At 38.6% G+C, this 13,604-nt stretch overlaps 1 protein-coding gene across 1 annotated transcript; it reads left to right on the top strand.

The window, feature by feature from the left end:
• The first annotated feature begins 8,762 nt into the window (after window positions 1-8,762).
• LOC147488457 (uncharacterized) lies at window positions 8,763-13,433 on the top strand. Its single transcript, XM_086570540.1, has 5 exons — window positions 8,763-9,070; window positions 9,143-9,210; window positions 9,293-11,218; window positions 12,252-12,441; window positions 12,532-13,433. Exons 1-5 carry the CDS (start codon window positions 9,016-9,018, stop codon window positions 13,161-13,163), a joined length of 2,871 nt encoding a protein of 956 aa, XP_086426666.1. The 5' UTR covers window positions 8,763-9,015; the 3' UTR covers window positions 13,164-13,433.
• Window positions 13,434-13,604: the final 171 nt, after the last annotated feature.

Below are 13,604 nucleotides of genomic sequence, written 5' to 3'. Positions count from 1 at the left end.
CGAAAGAACATAGAGACGAAATATTGGAAGCAAGAGCCTCTGAACTACATAATCAGGTGAAAATACACAACAGGTGCTAATATTAGAAGAACTAATCCTTTTGGAATGCTACCAGCTTCAATGAGAATAAGCATATAGTAAGATATGGAGCCGCATGACTAATATGCTTGCAAGCAATGTGCCACAAATCCATAGTATAGCCACTCCATGCAATCCTTGCTAGCATGGCAGCATGCACACTATAATTTTGATATTGTCAGGGTTCATATCAAATTTCTAGTTTCATTGATAACTGCTTTTGTCATCACAACATTAATGACGCTAAATTTCTCCAACTTAAAGTAAACATTGGGAGCTCCTTGCTCACGCTTTTGCCAACAAATCGATCTAGCGAGACTTTTGACTCCATTGGAAAAGTATACGAAAACATTGTCATTCTATACACATTCCTGCTCAAGAGTATTAGCAACTTTCTCGATTAATACCATGCTAGCCAAAAATACTATGATGCCTCGAATCTATAATCTATAGGCATTGGGGCTATGTCTAGAAGACGAATACAACAAACAGAAGTGTGAGAAAGAAATTACCCGCTCCAAGCTTTGGAAAAAGGAGTCGCGGTGTGCAGTAAGGGTACCACCGATTGCATAAGAAAAATCAAGGGGCATATGAGCACCATGGAATACATCGGAAGCCACAGAAGGATCCTTTAAAGTAGAGTCTGCAGCGGTAAGGGATTGGCCTTTAACCTTAACGGAAAATAGGGGCTGACCAGGATTTTTTGCAACAAATTGTCCACTACAACGTTCGGCAGTAGCAAAGTTAAGGGGTGGAGCTAGGGTTGGAGCCAAAGGAGAGCCACTTTCGGTTCGGGGTTTTTTGGCAGGACCCTGTGAGACCTGGGCCACTTGGATTTCACTATCAGATGAATCAGAGTTAGAGTCAAGAATCAATTCGGGGGCTGGGGTAAATTTCATCGTATTGATAGCAAGAGGTGGATCTTCTTCCCAATCACAGACATATAACAACTTGGAGTCAATGAGGGGATTATAAGGAGGTGAAGGACCTAGGGAACAGGGGATGGGGTTCTCTTATGAGAGGGAGATGGGGAAGCTTTGGATTTCACCTTAGGGGCAAAGGGCTTGCGGTACAGGGGGTGCTTGTGTTCTTTAATAGTAGACTGTGAAAGGTCCAGAAGGAGGGGGTAACCCGTTTCAAAGTCAAGACCAAGGACTTGGTTTTGTTGCTCCCCAATATTATAGATATCAGCGAGCTGAGAATGGGCGAAATACTCCCTGTATGACTTTTCGAGTCTGTGAACCAGCCTAAAATCAAACATGGAAAGATAAAAAAATAAGCTATCAAATGAAAATAACGAATAATGGCACGAAACTCACCGTGCCTTCGAAATTTAAAGTATCTCAAAGGAACAAAAGGTTGAGCTTCTGCGAACATCCAATTCCCCGACAAATACACCGCGAAGAATTCCCAATTTTTATCAGATTTAAGGAGAGACACTAGAAATGACTTCTTGCCGGGACGATCGCAAAAGTAATGGTACCCAACCTTTTTAGCCTTAGCGGACCTTTTTAGATGATAATTTGTCGCAAGGTCGTGAATTCCTATTTTATCCGAGTGAGTTCAATTGTAATAGTTTAATGCATAAAGGATTCGCCAAAAATTACCGGTTCCCTAGAATAGAGCAATGCGGTAGTAATTGCAAACCTCGCGGTCTAGGTCTGTTAGAGGAACACAGAGACCAACCACAATTTGTCCAACAGTGGCAACTAGTTTGTCTGTGTAGAATGGAGCCAAGTGCGGAAATTGGCTTAGATTGGGAACTAATTCCATATCCACATCTGTTGGGATGTCAAAGGAGAATCTTACAAAATCCAAATTGGGCAATCTAGGGAGGATAGCCGGCCTTTTGACATTTGTTGAGACAAGCGTTGGTCGGGAACGAGAAGAAGAGGGAACCGAATCATTTAGGGGTCTTAAAATTGGTTTACTTGGTCTAGTGGACATCATCAGGATGGGGAGGGTGAACAACTAGAAGTAGAATAAGTTGGGAAACTTAGATCGGTGGATCTAAAATAACCACAACTAAAAAGGGAAAGAATTTATCAAAACAGTAAAGGAAAGAGGGAGAGATAAAAACTGACCTAGAGAATAGAATAGCTACACAAGGGGTCTAAGTGGAGCTCCAAGGTGGCGAGTGATAAGCGAAGGTCAAGGGGGTGCCGGCGCATTAGGAGGGGGAGTAAAAGAGAGATGGGTTTGTCGGCCATGGAAGAAGAAAAATGAGAGTAAAGAAAGGTTTAATGAGAGATTGCTTTTGGTCTTGATATTGCTGATATCGAGGAACTCTTCCTAAAACACAATGGACTGAAGGGTGTAACCATAATGAGTTGCACAGTGGACTAAAGATAGAAAGCGGAGGGTTGAAGGTGGACGAGATTCCAACAATCTAGGGAGAGTGTAAGAATGCAATGGATTGTTTCTTGGCACCGTAAACTAGCCTAGATCCACAATACCAAGAGGGGGCAACTGTTATAACATTATTTCTACCTATGGAGGCCCATAGCCCAATGTAAAGGGTTAAGGTAACTAGGCCCAAGAGAAGTTTGATAAGTGCTCAAAAAGTGCTATTCAACCCTCGATTATGCCTCTTGTTTAGCCATCTTAGTGGACTAATAGTGTTTATAAGTTGTGTTTTAAGATTCTACAGGTGAAAAAGAGAGTTTTGTAGAATATTAGAGAAAATGGGGTAAAACGAAGCAATTCGGAGCATTAAGGATCACATGGGAGGCCCGTGGACAATCATGGAGAAGGCCAAGGAATTGGAGCTGTTAAAGATGCGACTTGGACCTATTTTAAAGTCTATTTGGAAGCCCAAGGCCAAATGATTCGTTGTTTGGACCAAAGCCCAAAAAGAGGATAGAAGGGAGAGGAGAAGAGAAAATCGGCTTATGCGCCCGGGACGATGTATCGATCGCCCGTGACGCATTGATTTGCGTCGGGGACGATAAATCGAGCGCCCCGACGCATTGATTAAGTCCGGGACGCATGAATAATGCATCCGGATGCGAATGAATCGACATCAGTAGCCAATTCCTTCCGGTTTTGAAATTAAGTCGGACTCTGGAAGAAGTCTATTTGTATTAGGAAACAAATGACGGTTTGGAATGCTTCTAGAGCTCATTGTAACCCCTATAAATAGAGGACCTAAGTGCCTCATGTAATGGGCCAATTCACTTATATTCTTGTCTCCTTTAACTTGAGGCGAGAGAGATTAATAATAAAAGATCGGTTTTAACTAGTCGAGTCTTAATAAATTAGTCTTTCTAGTCTTATGTTCTTCAACTCTTCTTCTTCTTGTTCTTCCTTCTTTATGGAAGGCTAATCTTCTCCTTCAAGGGAGAAGATGAAGCCCGCTTAAGGTTTAATGATTCTTCCGGTTCATGGTGTTCTTCAATCGGGTTAGTTCTTTATGTTTTAGTTATTAGTTCCATTGCCCACACCAGGGGATGGAAGTGTAGAATAGGGTTTATGTTTTGCAATATTAATATCATGCTAGTGTTCTTTACTTTTCTTTTAGTAGTATAGTTCTTTAGAGTTAGGGAAGTATTCTTTGTGTTGCCTTAGAAGGGGTAGCTCAGGGAGTGGCTGCCTAGGGGAAGTATTCTTTGTGTTTGCTTTAAGTGGTGATTCATTGAATGGCCGCCCTATTAGGAAGTACTCCTTGATGTTGCTCTTGGTAATACATTGAATGGCTGCCCGAGCTTACATAAAAGGAAAGAAGATATTAATAGCATAAACATAGGAACAACCTTAAGTAGAGTTAATTGTTAACGATGTTTTAGATTCAAGAGGGCATCGACACTCGCATTTCGATTGCCTAATTGTAGTCTACTTGTAAGAACAACCATGAAGCAGAAGGTCATAGATCAAAAGTATTGGTGGATTCTAATCTCTTGAATTCCCTCTCTTATAAATTCTCAATAGTTTAGTTAGTTTATCTTAGTTTAGTATTTAAAATCTCTACAATCATAGTTTTTAATCCCTCAAACCCCTTTCCAAATTCGTCCTTCACATAACATACACTTAAAAGTGGAACGATACCCTACTCATCCTTTACTTATTGAGGGATAATTAGGTTTTGATACGCTTCTATTTGTTCAACGACCATCATACATCTACATCATCCATACACATCTGCACACACAAAAAAGAGGAAGTGTCAAAGTTCACGGACCTAGGGAGTACACCACGTGGCAGACTTTGGGAAGTGCACCACATCGAAGAGGCCTATATATAGTCTAATGTAAAGTGTTCAGATAACTAGGCTCAAGAGAAGTCCACGGACCTAGGGAGTACACCACGTGGTGGACCTTGGGAAGTACACCACGTGGAAGAACAACGATGGAAGGATAGGTGGAGAGATCAAGCTAGGGTTGAGGAGAGACTATGGAGTAGAGATATAAAAGGGGAAGAGAAAAGAGAAAGAGGGAGGTTTTTAGGTCATAGAGACAAATATTTAAGTCTGAGAAATATAGGTCATAACACCTACTGATCAAATCTCTGACACGTTGAAGGTTCCAATCACATTTGGCATTGGTACTGGATAGAGCTTCCATAACTTTTTTACAATCCCCTTTGAAGATATAGTCTGCTCCTCCCAATCTTGTTACCAACTAAACTGCTACCTCTGCTGCCAAGAACTCAGCTTCTATTGGACTCCTAGCTTTGAACCTCTTCTCTACTACTCCTAATGCCAAGCCATCATGGTCCCAGGCAATCGCTCCAACACTTGCCCATCCTGATTCCCTGTCATAGGCAGTATCGAAATTAATACAAGCAGTAAGAGGATTAACAATTGGAAAGATATCATCAAAATTTGATTGGTTCTTATAAGCCTAAGAATTGGATGACGAGGGCAAAATTATAAGTCTTCCACATGAACATTTGAATGTTTGCTGGTATTTTAGTCCTTCATAGCTTCTTTACAACTTGTGTATTAAAACTTGAAGATTGTTCAACCCAATTTTGTTGACAAAGTAGATGTAAGCTGACTTAACATTCATTTTACCATCATTGCTATGCATCCAAATAATATTGTCAGCTCTTACATTTAAATGTCTGATCAAGACCTCTAAAATCAAATTGCTTATGAAATGTGGGAGGTGGTTGGTAATGATATCAACATTTCATCCCTCCCCTCCTTCATTAAACAATTTCTTAACTTTCCAACCTTCCAAATCAGTACTATAGTGCCCCATCTCTTTAATACATTGTGGTTGTCCATTGTAGACAAGCCAAGGATCAGTTAACACATTGGTATCTATACCATTTCCAATAGACTTTAAAAACCCATCTTTGAAGGGGTAGTTGGTTCTATGGACACCTTTACATAACCAAGATGCATATGGAGGTGGCTCCGATCCTCTTTATGATCAAACTAGTTCTTACCATAAATGCTTGAAAACACTCTAGTCCACATATACTGAGGTTTGTTCTTGGCTTTCCATGCCAATTTGGCTAATATAGCCAAGTTCATGTCATGAGCTTTCCTGAAGCCCAACCCACCCCAAGCTTTTAGGGTGCAGATGTAATCCCATGTACCCTATGGTGTGAACACTTTTAGAATCTTTGGCATCATTCCACCATAATAACTCTCTACATACTTTGTCTATCTTGTCACATATAGAAATGAGTAACATGTAAGTAAACATAACATATAGAGGTATGTGTGGCTTGTGCCGCAATTTGAATCATAATTGATCTTCCAGCTAGTGAGAGAACCTTAACCTTGTCCACCAAATAGTAAAAGTCCTTAGTGTTTTTCCTAGAAAGAATTATAGGAACACCAAGATCTACTTTCCTTTTTGTCAAAGATTCTCATCTTCCAAAATCTTTTCAAAATCATATTATGCCTATGGTAAACATTCTTGCTATAAAAATACTTGACTTTTCATAATTGATTTTTTTGCCATAAGCCTCATAATACTCAGCAATAATCTTTTTGAGATGTTCCCCCTTTTTGTAAGTTTGTTTTGGTAAAAATAATCAAGCCATCTGCATAATGTAGATATGGTATTGAAGGATAATTCTTTTTTTATTTTAATGCCATAGATTTCTCCAATGTTTTTAGCTCTGACTATCATTCTAGACAGAGCTTCTGAGACTATAATGAACAGGCAGAGGTAAAACTTCTGAGACTATCATTCTCCCTGCCTTAAGCCTCTGTCAGAGGTAAAACTTTCTAAATGTGTTCCATTTAGGAGCACTTTAAAGAAACAGTTAAGAAACATTGTAAGATAAATGCCCTCTATTTTTCACAGAAGCCAAGTTTGTCAAAGATATTGTCTATGAAAGACCACTCCACTCTATCATATCATATGCCTTTGTCATGTCCATTTTTAAGGCCATCCACCCTTGCTTTTTAGTTTTCATGTTCTTCGTGTTGTAAAAGATTTCACATGCCAAACTAATGTTGTCACCAATGCTCCTCCTTTTAATGAAAGCCCCTTGAAAAGAGGAAACAATTTTATGGGGATGTGACTTCAGCCTAGCTATTTGCCAACAACTTAGAGATACCCTTATAGCTAAAGTTACAAAGGCTTTATATGCCTAAACTTAGCCATATGGTTAGAGTTGCTGATCTAGGGCATAAGAGTGATGAATATTTCATTGATTCACAACTATATGTTTGGAGTGGGATTATCAGATGTAAAATATATTGGAAATATTGATTCTCAGTCTCTCATATGTAAAATATATTCATGTTCCCTCCTTTCCCTCCTTCCTTCTTTTATACACTGTGGAAAGGTGAAAAAAAAATTAGTATTCTCTACCCTCCCCCCTTAATGTAATGAATAGTGGATTTTTGCTTCCAAAGACTTTCTTCCTTCTCAAGCCAATCAAGAAGCTGGGCTTTGAGAAACCTGGTGCTCTTTTGGTTCTCTTTTGAAGGGGTTCTCAATAGAACTCTCTCAAGTTCTCTTTGAGTTTTATTAATATTATGGAAAACATTGCCAACCACAGTATTATTCTAATGAACAAGAGATGCATGAGTGGACTCAAACTTATTTAGCAACATTTTTATGCAATACTTTGGTAGCACGCAAGTAGGGATGTCAATGGATCGGTTTGGGTCGGATTCTAGAAAATCCTAACCTAGAATGATAAGAAAATTTGGAAGCTGAAATCAAAGTAAACCAATAAGAAAATTGAGAACCCGAAACTGAACTGAACCGAACTGATAAGATATATTACAAACCAAAACCGAACCAATCCGAATCGAAAACTATAAAATAAATTAACTCCTAAATTAAATCAATTTTACCACACAATTGATAAACATATATAAAATTAATCATAAATATTACTAAAATGTCATATTATCAGTTTGGGTTAATATTAGTTCGGTGGAAAATAAACTCAAAATTAAACTAATATCTTATCAGTTCGGTTTGGTTTCGAGTTGGTAGAAGACAAATCAAATTATCAAAACCCAAACCATTTTTTTTCGGTTTAATTCGGTTCGATTATGGTGATCGAAACCCATTGACAGCTCTATATACGCAAGTAGCTGCATTGTTTAGCTAAAATTTAGTTTTCACTCGGCACTGCCAATGGTAAACGCAATACCTATAGGCTAGTCGAGCCCCAAATATCAGTAATTAAACAATTCGAAAGACCAGGTACAATGTGCTTTATTGGTTGGTTTAAGTGGCTATCGATCAATTAATAAAAGTCTAGAAGTCAAGATTCACACGAGCAATGCTCCCTTTTTCTTACCATAGAAAATGATTGGTAAGATTGGTGTAGAAGTCAAGGTTTTGTCAAGATAAGTGTAGAAGCTCTTCCTTCTTTTTGGCCAATTTAACGTTAAAGTTCCATTATCTACTGCGGAAGCAAGTGATATTGTGACACTTAGAACCTACATGGCTACATGGTGTATTGTTTGCTTTTTCTCCTTTCTGGGAGGGTTAAGATTCTAATCTTTGTCTAACTTGAGCTATAATTGAGGTAAATTGGTCAATATCGTGATGAACTATTTTTTAACCAAGTTCAAAAGCACCATGAGTCCACCGTCCACGAGCATGCCAATAATTAGATGAAGAAATGCAGTTTACCCTTTATATAATGAATATATCACCTTATTTATTATAGTGTGTGTGTGTTTTCTATTTAATAATTGGATGCATAACATTTCGTGTACGATTACGACCAACTTATAAGAAACAAAGGTCTGCGTCAACTTCACCCATAAACCAATCCATGATTTATGCTTCTCTCTTTAAATTAAAGCTCAAAAACACAATGTCAGTTCCATGGAGACCCGTCGTTATTACTTTTTAACCTGACAAGTTAAAAAACGACATTGGATTCATCGTGTCCAAAAAATGTTCCCTGTATATTATAACAAACAAATTGTTCTATTACATGCCAACTTTTGAATCATTATTCAAATCTCCAATTTCATTTTCCTCTTTATTTGTTTATAAGTCAGAGCAGTCCACTAATTAGATATGTGAAATATTGAAATTGGTTGATCTTCATTATATTGTCCGTGACTCAGTTCATGTGTCCAATTTTTAAAGTTAGTATGGTACCCATAATCATTTGACCGATCAGTTAAAATTCAGGATTACAACAACGTGTCAAATTCCTGAATGGACACGTGAATATAGGGACGGTGGGGACAAATAGACGGGACCAGATATGTAAGACGGGACCAGATATCAGGTTTCAACCTTGTGGTCAGAAATGTATTTGAAAGTTCAAAATCACTCCCTTTCGAGAGCTATAGGAGCCAAGAAATAGTGTCACACAACTGTTTGTACACGAGAAACATTAATGATACTGTCTCTCCCCTATTCACTCATCACTCCCTCAATTTCAAATCTCTCTCTCTTTTATAAAATAAAATTAAAACCCACGCTCTCGAAATCTTGACATTTCAAAAAATCGATATTTAAAATCATTTATTTATGTTTGAAAAAAACAAAAATGGAATTGTCTTCTTTTAAAGTCAGAAGTAATTCTCGTCGGGAAGAAAGAGAGGGTAATTATTATTTTTTAAGCTGTAATGAGTTTTTGAAAAAGGTTTTGACTATTTTTATCGAATTAATTTCAGGAAACGTGCAAGTTCGAAAGCGGGTAGAGCGTTTTGAGATTGTATCTGATACTAGTTCTTGTGATTTAGTAAGTTATTTTGTCTTGTTCATTCTTACATTATGGCTTCTATGTACCAAATTTAAGTCTTATACTGTTTGTTGTTTATTAGATTGGATATAAGTTGAGAAGTAGTGGCCCGATTAAGAAGCTATTAGCTGAAGAAATGGAATCTAGACGGCGTCCGCCAAGTGTTATTGCGAGATTGATGGGTCTTGATGTGTTGCCACCTCAGCAGCCTGTTAAGAAACAACAGAAAAAGTTTTCAGATGATTATGTGAAGAGAAATGCGTCTATAGGGTACCCAAGTAAGAGATCATCGTCTTATTATGATGGGCGGTCATATAGAAAGTGTGATGATGAAGAGCAGCAAGAATTTAAGGATGTCTATGAAGTGCAACAAACACCAGTGTCAGATTTGTTGATTCCAACTGAGAGGTGTAGTGAGTCTAAAAAGATGGAATTTGTACGGCAGAAGTTCATGGATGTCAAACGTCTCTCAACTGATGAGAGGCTTCGGCAATCAAAGGAATTTAATGATGCATTGGATGTTTTGGATTCTAATAAGGACCTTCTACTCAAGTTTCTCCAAGAACCAGATTCATTGTTCACCAAGCATCTCCGTGATTTGCACGATGATCCACCTCCTACTCATTCGGGTCATATAACAGTTCTTCAATCATCAGGCGCACATGGAAAGTTAAGCAGAAAACCAGATAGAAATACAGGAGAAAACAATGCTGCAAATTCTTTTCATAAACATGAACAGAGTGTTGCTAGTCACTCCCACCGTAAAAATGTTTACATTCCTAGCAAAGTTTCAAAACCTCGAGTTCACGAGAGTGACGCCACCTGCCACCTTCCTACGAGGATTGTGGTACTGAAGCCAAACCTCAGAAGGGTTCAGAACACCGTGAGACTGGTTTCGTCACCAAGTTCTTTAGAAGAATATATCTCTGGGCATAAGAAGACTAAAGAGTTTGGTAGTTCTCGGAATTTGGAGTCGTTCGAAGAAGTACGATGTCGAAGAGATTCGTCCTTAGAGTTGGAACATGTGACCCATACAACTCGGAAATCCAGAGAAATTGCCAAGGAAATCACCAGACAGATGCGGCACAGTGTAAGTAGCAGTTCTACGATGGTAACAAGCTCAAGACTGAGGGGGTATGCTGGGGATGAGAGCTCACTGTCAGGAAATGACTCGGTAAATGAGTCTGAGGTGAAGAGACCAACTTCCAGACACTTGTATGACGGCAAAAGCAGATACAGCCCGTCATCATCCTACTCAACCGAGTCATCTGTTTCCAGGGAAGCCAAAAAGCGATTGTCAGAGCGGTGGAAGATGACTCACAGATTTCAAGAAGAGGGGAAAGTTAGTAGGGGGAATACCCTCGGGGAAATGCTCTGTATGCCTGATAAAGAAATAAGGTTGACAAATTTCGATTCCATAGGTAGCTCGGATGATTTCAGTGACAGATTGTCAAGAACTGGTGGTGTTACCAGGTGTAATAGCCCTTTCGGTATTAGTAGTAGGGATGGTTGGAAGGATGAGTGTGCCAGAAGCTTACCCAGGTCCAGATCTCTTCCTGCTTCCTATACTTCATTTAACAGTCCGAAAAGAAGCATCAGGTCAGGATCTCTTGGAAAGGATAAGTGCTCTATGCCAAAAGAAACTGTTAGATGGCGCTCAAATAATTCAAGGAAGGTAGATTCTGAACAAAGAAATGGATTTCTCTCCAAAAGTAACACTGAATCAAGTCGTATGAATTCTCCTTCACCTTTTTCTGCGGGTGGTGAGAGAGGTCATCTCATACAGTATGTGGATCTGAATCCTGATAAACAGAGGTTTGAAGGTGGAGGGAAAAATCACACTGGACAGGATGCTGAGCTGGAACCCATTGAACAGAGGAGAAGTTATGGAAAAATAGATTTGTTTGAATATGAACCCAGCACTTTTGACAGCCCTGATGAAAAGACTACGGTGACTACCAAATCAGTGAACCACGGCGAATCATCTGCTGTTAATTCAAATCCAGAGGTTTGTTTTTCTCTTCATTGTAATGCTTTTTTCCCATTATACAGGAAATAATTACTGTCATGTATTAATCAGGAATTGCTTGCCTTCACCTTTTGTTCTTGTCTAGAATAACTAATATAGTGTATATGCATTGACCAGATAAGTATTTTGTTGATTAACAATGTATTCCTATTCATCATCAATCATAAACATCAAGAATTACGATACTTTTTTTTGCTCTCGTTGATCAGTAAAGGCTACTATTTGATGTTTCCAATATTGGTGAGATGCTTTTCGTGTTCTTTCTAGGTGATAATTATATCCTCAGTGTTGCAGTCATCTTAAAATCAGCTCTTGAACATTTTTTTGGTATAAAAAAGTGCAAGAATATTGCCTATGTGATCATATCTTGTCAATTTTGAACTGATGTTGACTGTTCTTTAGGAGTTTCCTAGAGAACTTATATACGTTAGGACAAGCTCCTGTGGTGAGCAGATAATTGCACCTAAAATAAGTGCCTAATCTCAAGGAGGTGTCCACAATTTAATTTTCTTTTTGGGCTATGTTACATAACACACCATATTTTAAAAATATTCCTTGTCGGACACGACATATTCTATGTGATATACCTCAATTTTTGGTATCTCGCCGTGTCGGACACTTCATTTCTGTGTCAAATACGGACACACGTATCTGTGTCAACGGTAACTTAGTTCTTTAGTTTAATAAACATTGTACTATGTATCTTTTTATTGTCAAATGTTATTCTGAAGTTCTTTAGTGTTGTTTGTTGTGTTTGTTAATATTCATTCTTAAGTTGCTTTCTACATCATTTTTTTTCTTCTTCTTGTATGTCTTGTAATCTTGTAATTGTGTTTTAGACTGTGTTCTGTGGTGTTCTGGTCATTTATCTGTTTTTTTACTCCATTTTAGGTCCTATTTGTGCTATTATCCTGCTGAAAAAGTTAGCTTGGTTTTCTACTTATCTGCTTTCAATTTGTAAAAATTTCCTTATTGTTCACTTCAATTAAATAACTGTACTTTTCCTTCCCAGAATATGCCTATAGGTCCTAGCGGAGAAAGTTCATTTTCGTCACGCTGCACTATAGTGGAAGGGGAATCTCCTGCAAGCTCCAAGGAGGCTGGACAACCTAGTCCTGTTTCTGTCCTAGAACCTCCTTTTGTAGAAGAATTTTCACCATTGGCATCTGATTCCTTTGAGAAAATCAGTGCTGACCTCCATGGTTAGTAATTAGTAAACTAGTTTAGCATTTTGCATTGTGCCATACTTTATCTTCTTGGATATTAACATACTTAGGCATTTTTTGTGCTAGGACTTCGTATGCAACTTCAACTTCTGAAGTTGGAATCATCAGATGCATATTCAGAAGGATCTGAAATGATTGTTTCAAGCGATGAAGACATCAGAGAAGTATCCAGGGGTATTCACGGAGACAATAAAGGATTGGATGTAATGATCAGAGGCAAAGTGAGCAGAGAATACTCCTATGTACTTGACCTGTTAGTTGATTCGGGGTTCCATGATGCGAACCTGAATGTGCTTCTAGAAACATGGTATTCTCCAGAATGTCCCATTGGCCCTTCTGTTTTTGACAAGTTAGAGAAGAAATATGGAGAGCAATTGTTATGGCAGCGATCAGATCGGAGATTGCTCTTTGACAGAATCAACATGGGATTGATGGAGATGCTCCAGCCTCATATGGACCAGCATCTCTGGGTGAGGTTGGGAAGAAAAATCAGGCTTCCATGGAAAGAAGAGTCTCTTGTGGAAGAGTTGTGGACTTTACTGGTTGGACAAGTTAAGGAAGTAGAAAAGGACCCGTTGGAGAAGGCGTTGTTGGCAGAGATGGACTGGTTGGATTTGGGGGATGATGTTGATAATGTAGGCAATGTGATAGAGCGATTATTGTTTGACGAACTAGTAACTGAGGTTGTGAGCTTTTGAATAGCAATTCTCGCTCATTTTGAGAGGGAGATACTTGCACTTAACATGTACTTAGACTTGAGCTGTTCTGAAGTAAAGAAAGTCTCCAATTGAGCCTTTTGAGGTTACAGATCGAATGCAGAGGAGCAAATGGCAGTCTTATGTCTTAGGCCGTAGTTAGAGAATAATTAATCGAATGAGAAGAGCTTTGTAATACAATTTGTAAATGGCAGTCTTAGTGGCTGATGGGAAAAGAAACAAATCAATTGAGGACGAGTTTGTTATACACTAGCCATAGTCTTATGATGCAACTAGTTGTATCGGCCGGAGATGAATGTCTCTTCCATTTCACATTTTCACCAAATCAAGTTGCAATTTTTCTATTTCTGTATTATTAAAAAATCGCCGGTATGATGAGTTTCCAATGCTAGGGTAAAATTCGTAAGATTTCAGTGCCGTTTT

This window comes from Coptis chinensis, chromosome 7 (assembly GCF_015680905.1).
Source record: "Coptis chinensis isolate HL-2020 chromosome 7, ASM1568090v1, whole genome shotgun sequence".
Lineage (NCBI taxonomy): Eukaryota > Viridiplantae > Streptophyta > Magnoliopsida > Ranunculales > Ranunculaceae > Coptis > Coptis chinensis.
Note: the sequence above shows the minus strand (reverse complement) of the source record. Positions and strands in the feature narration are given on the sequence as shown.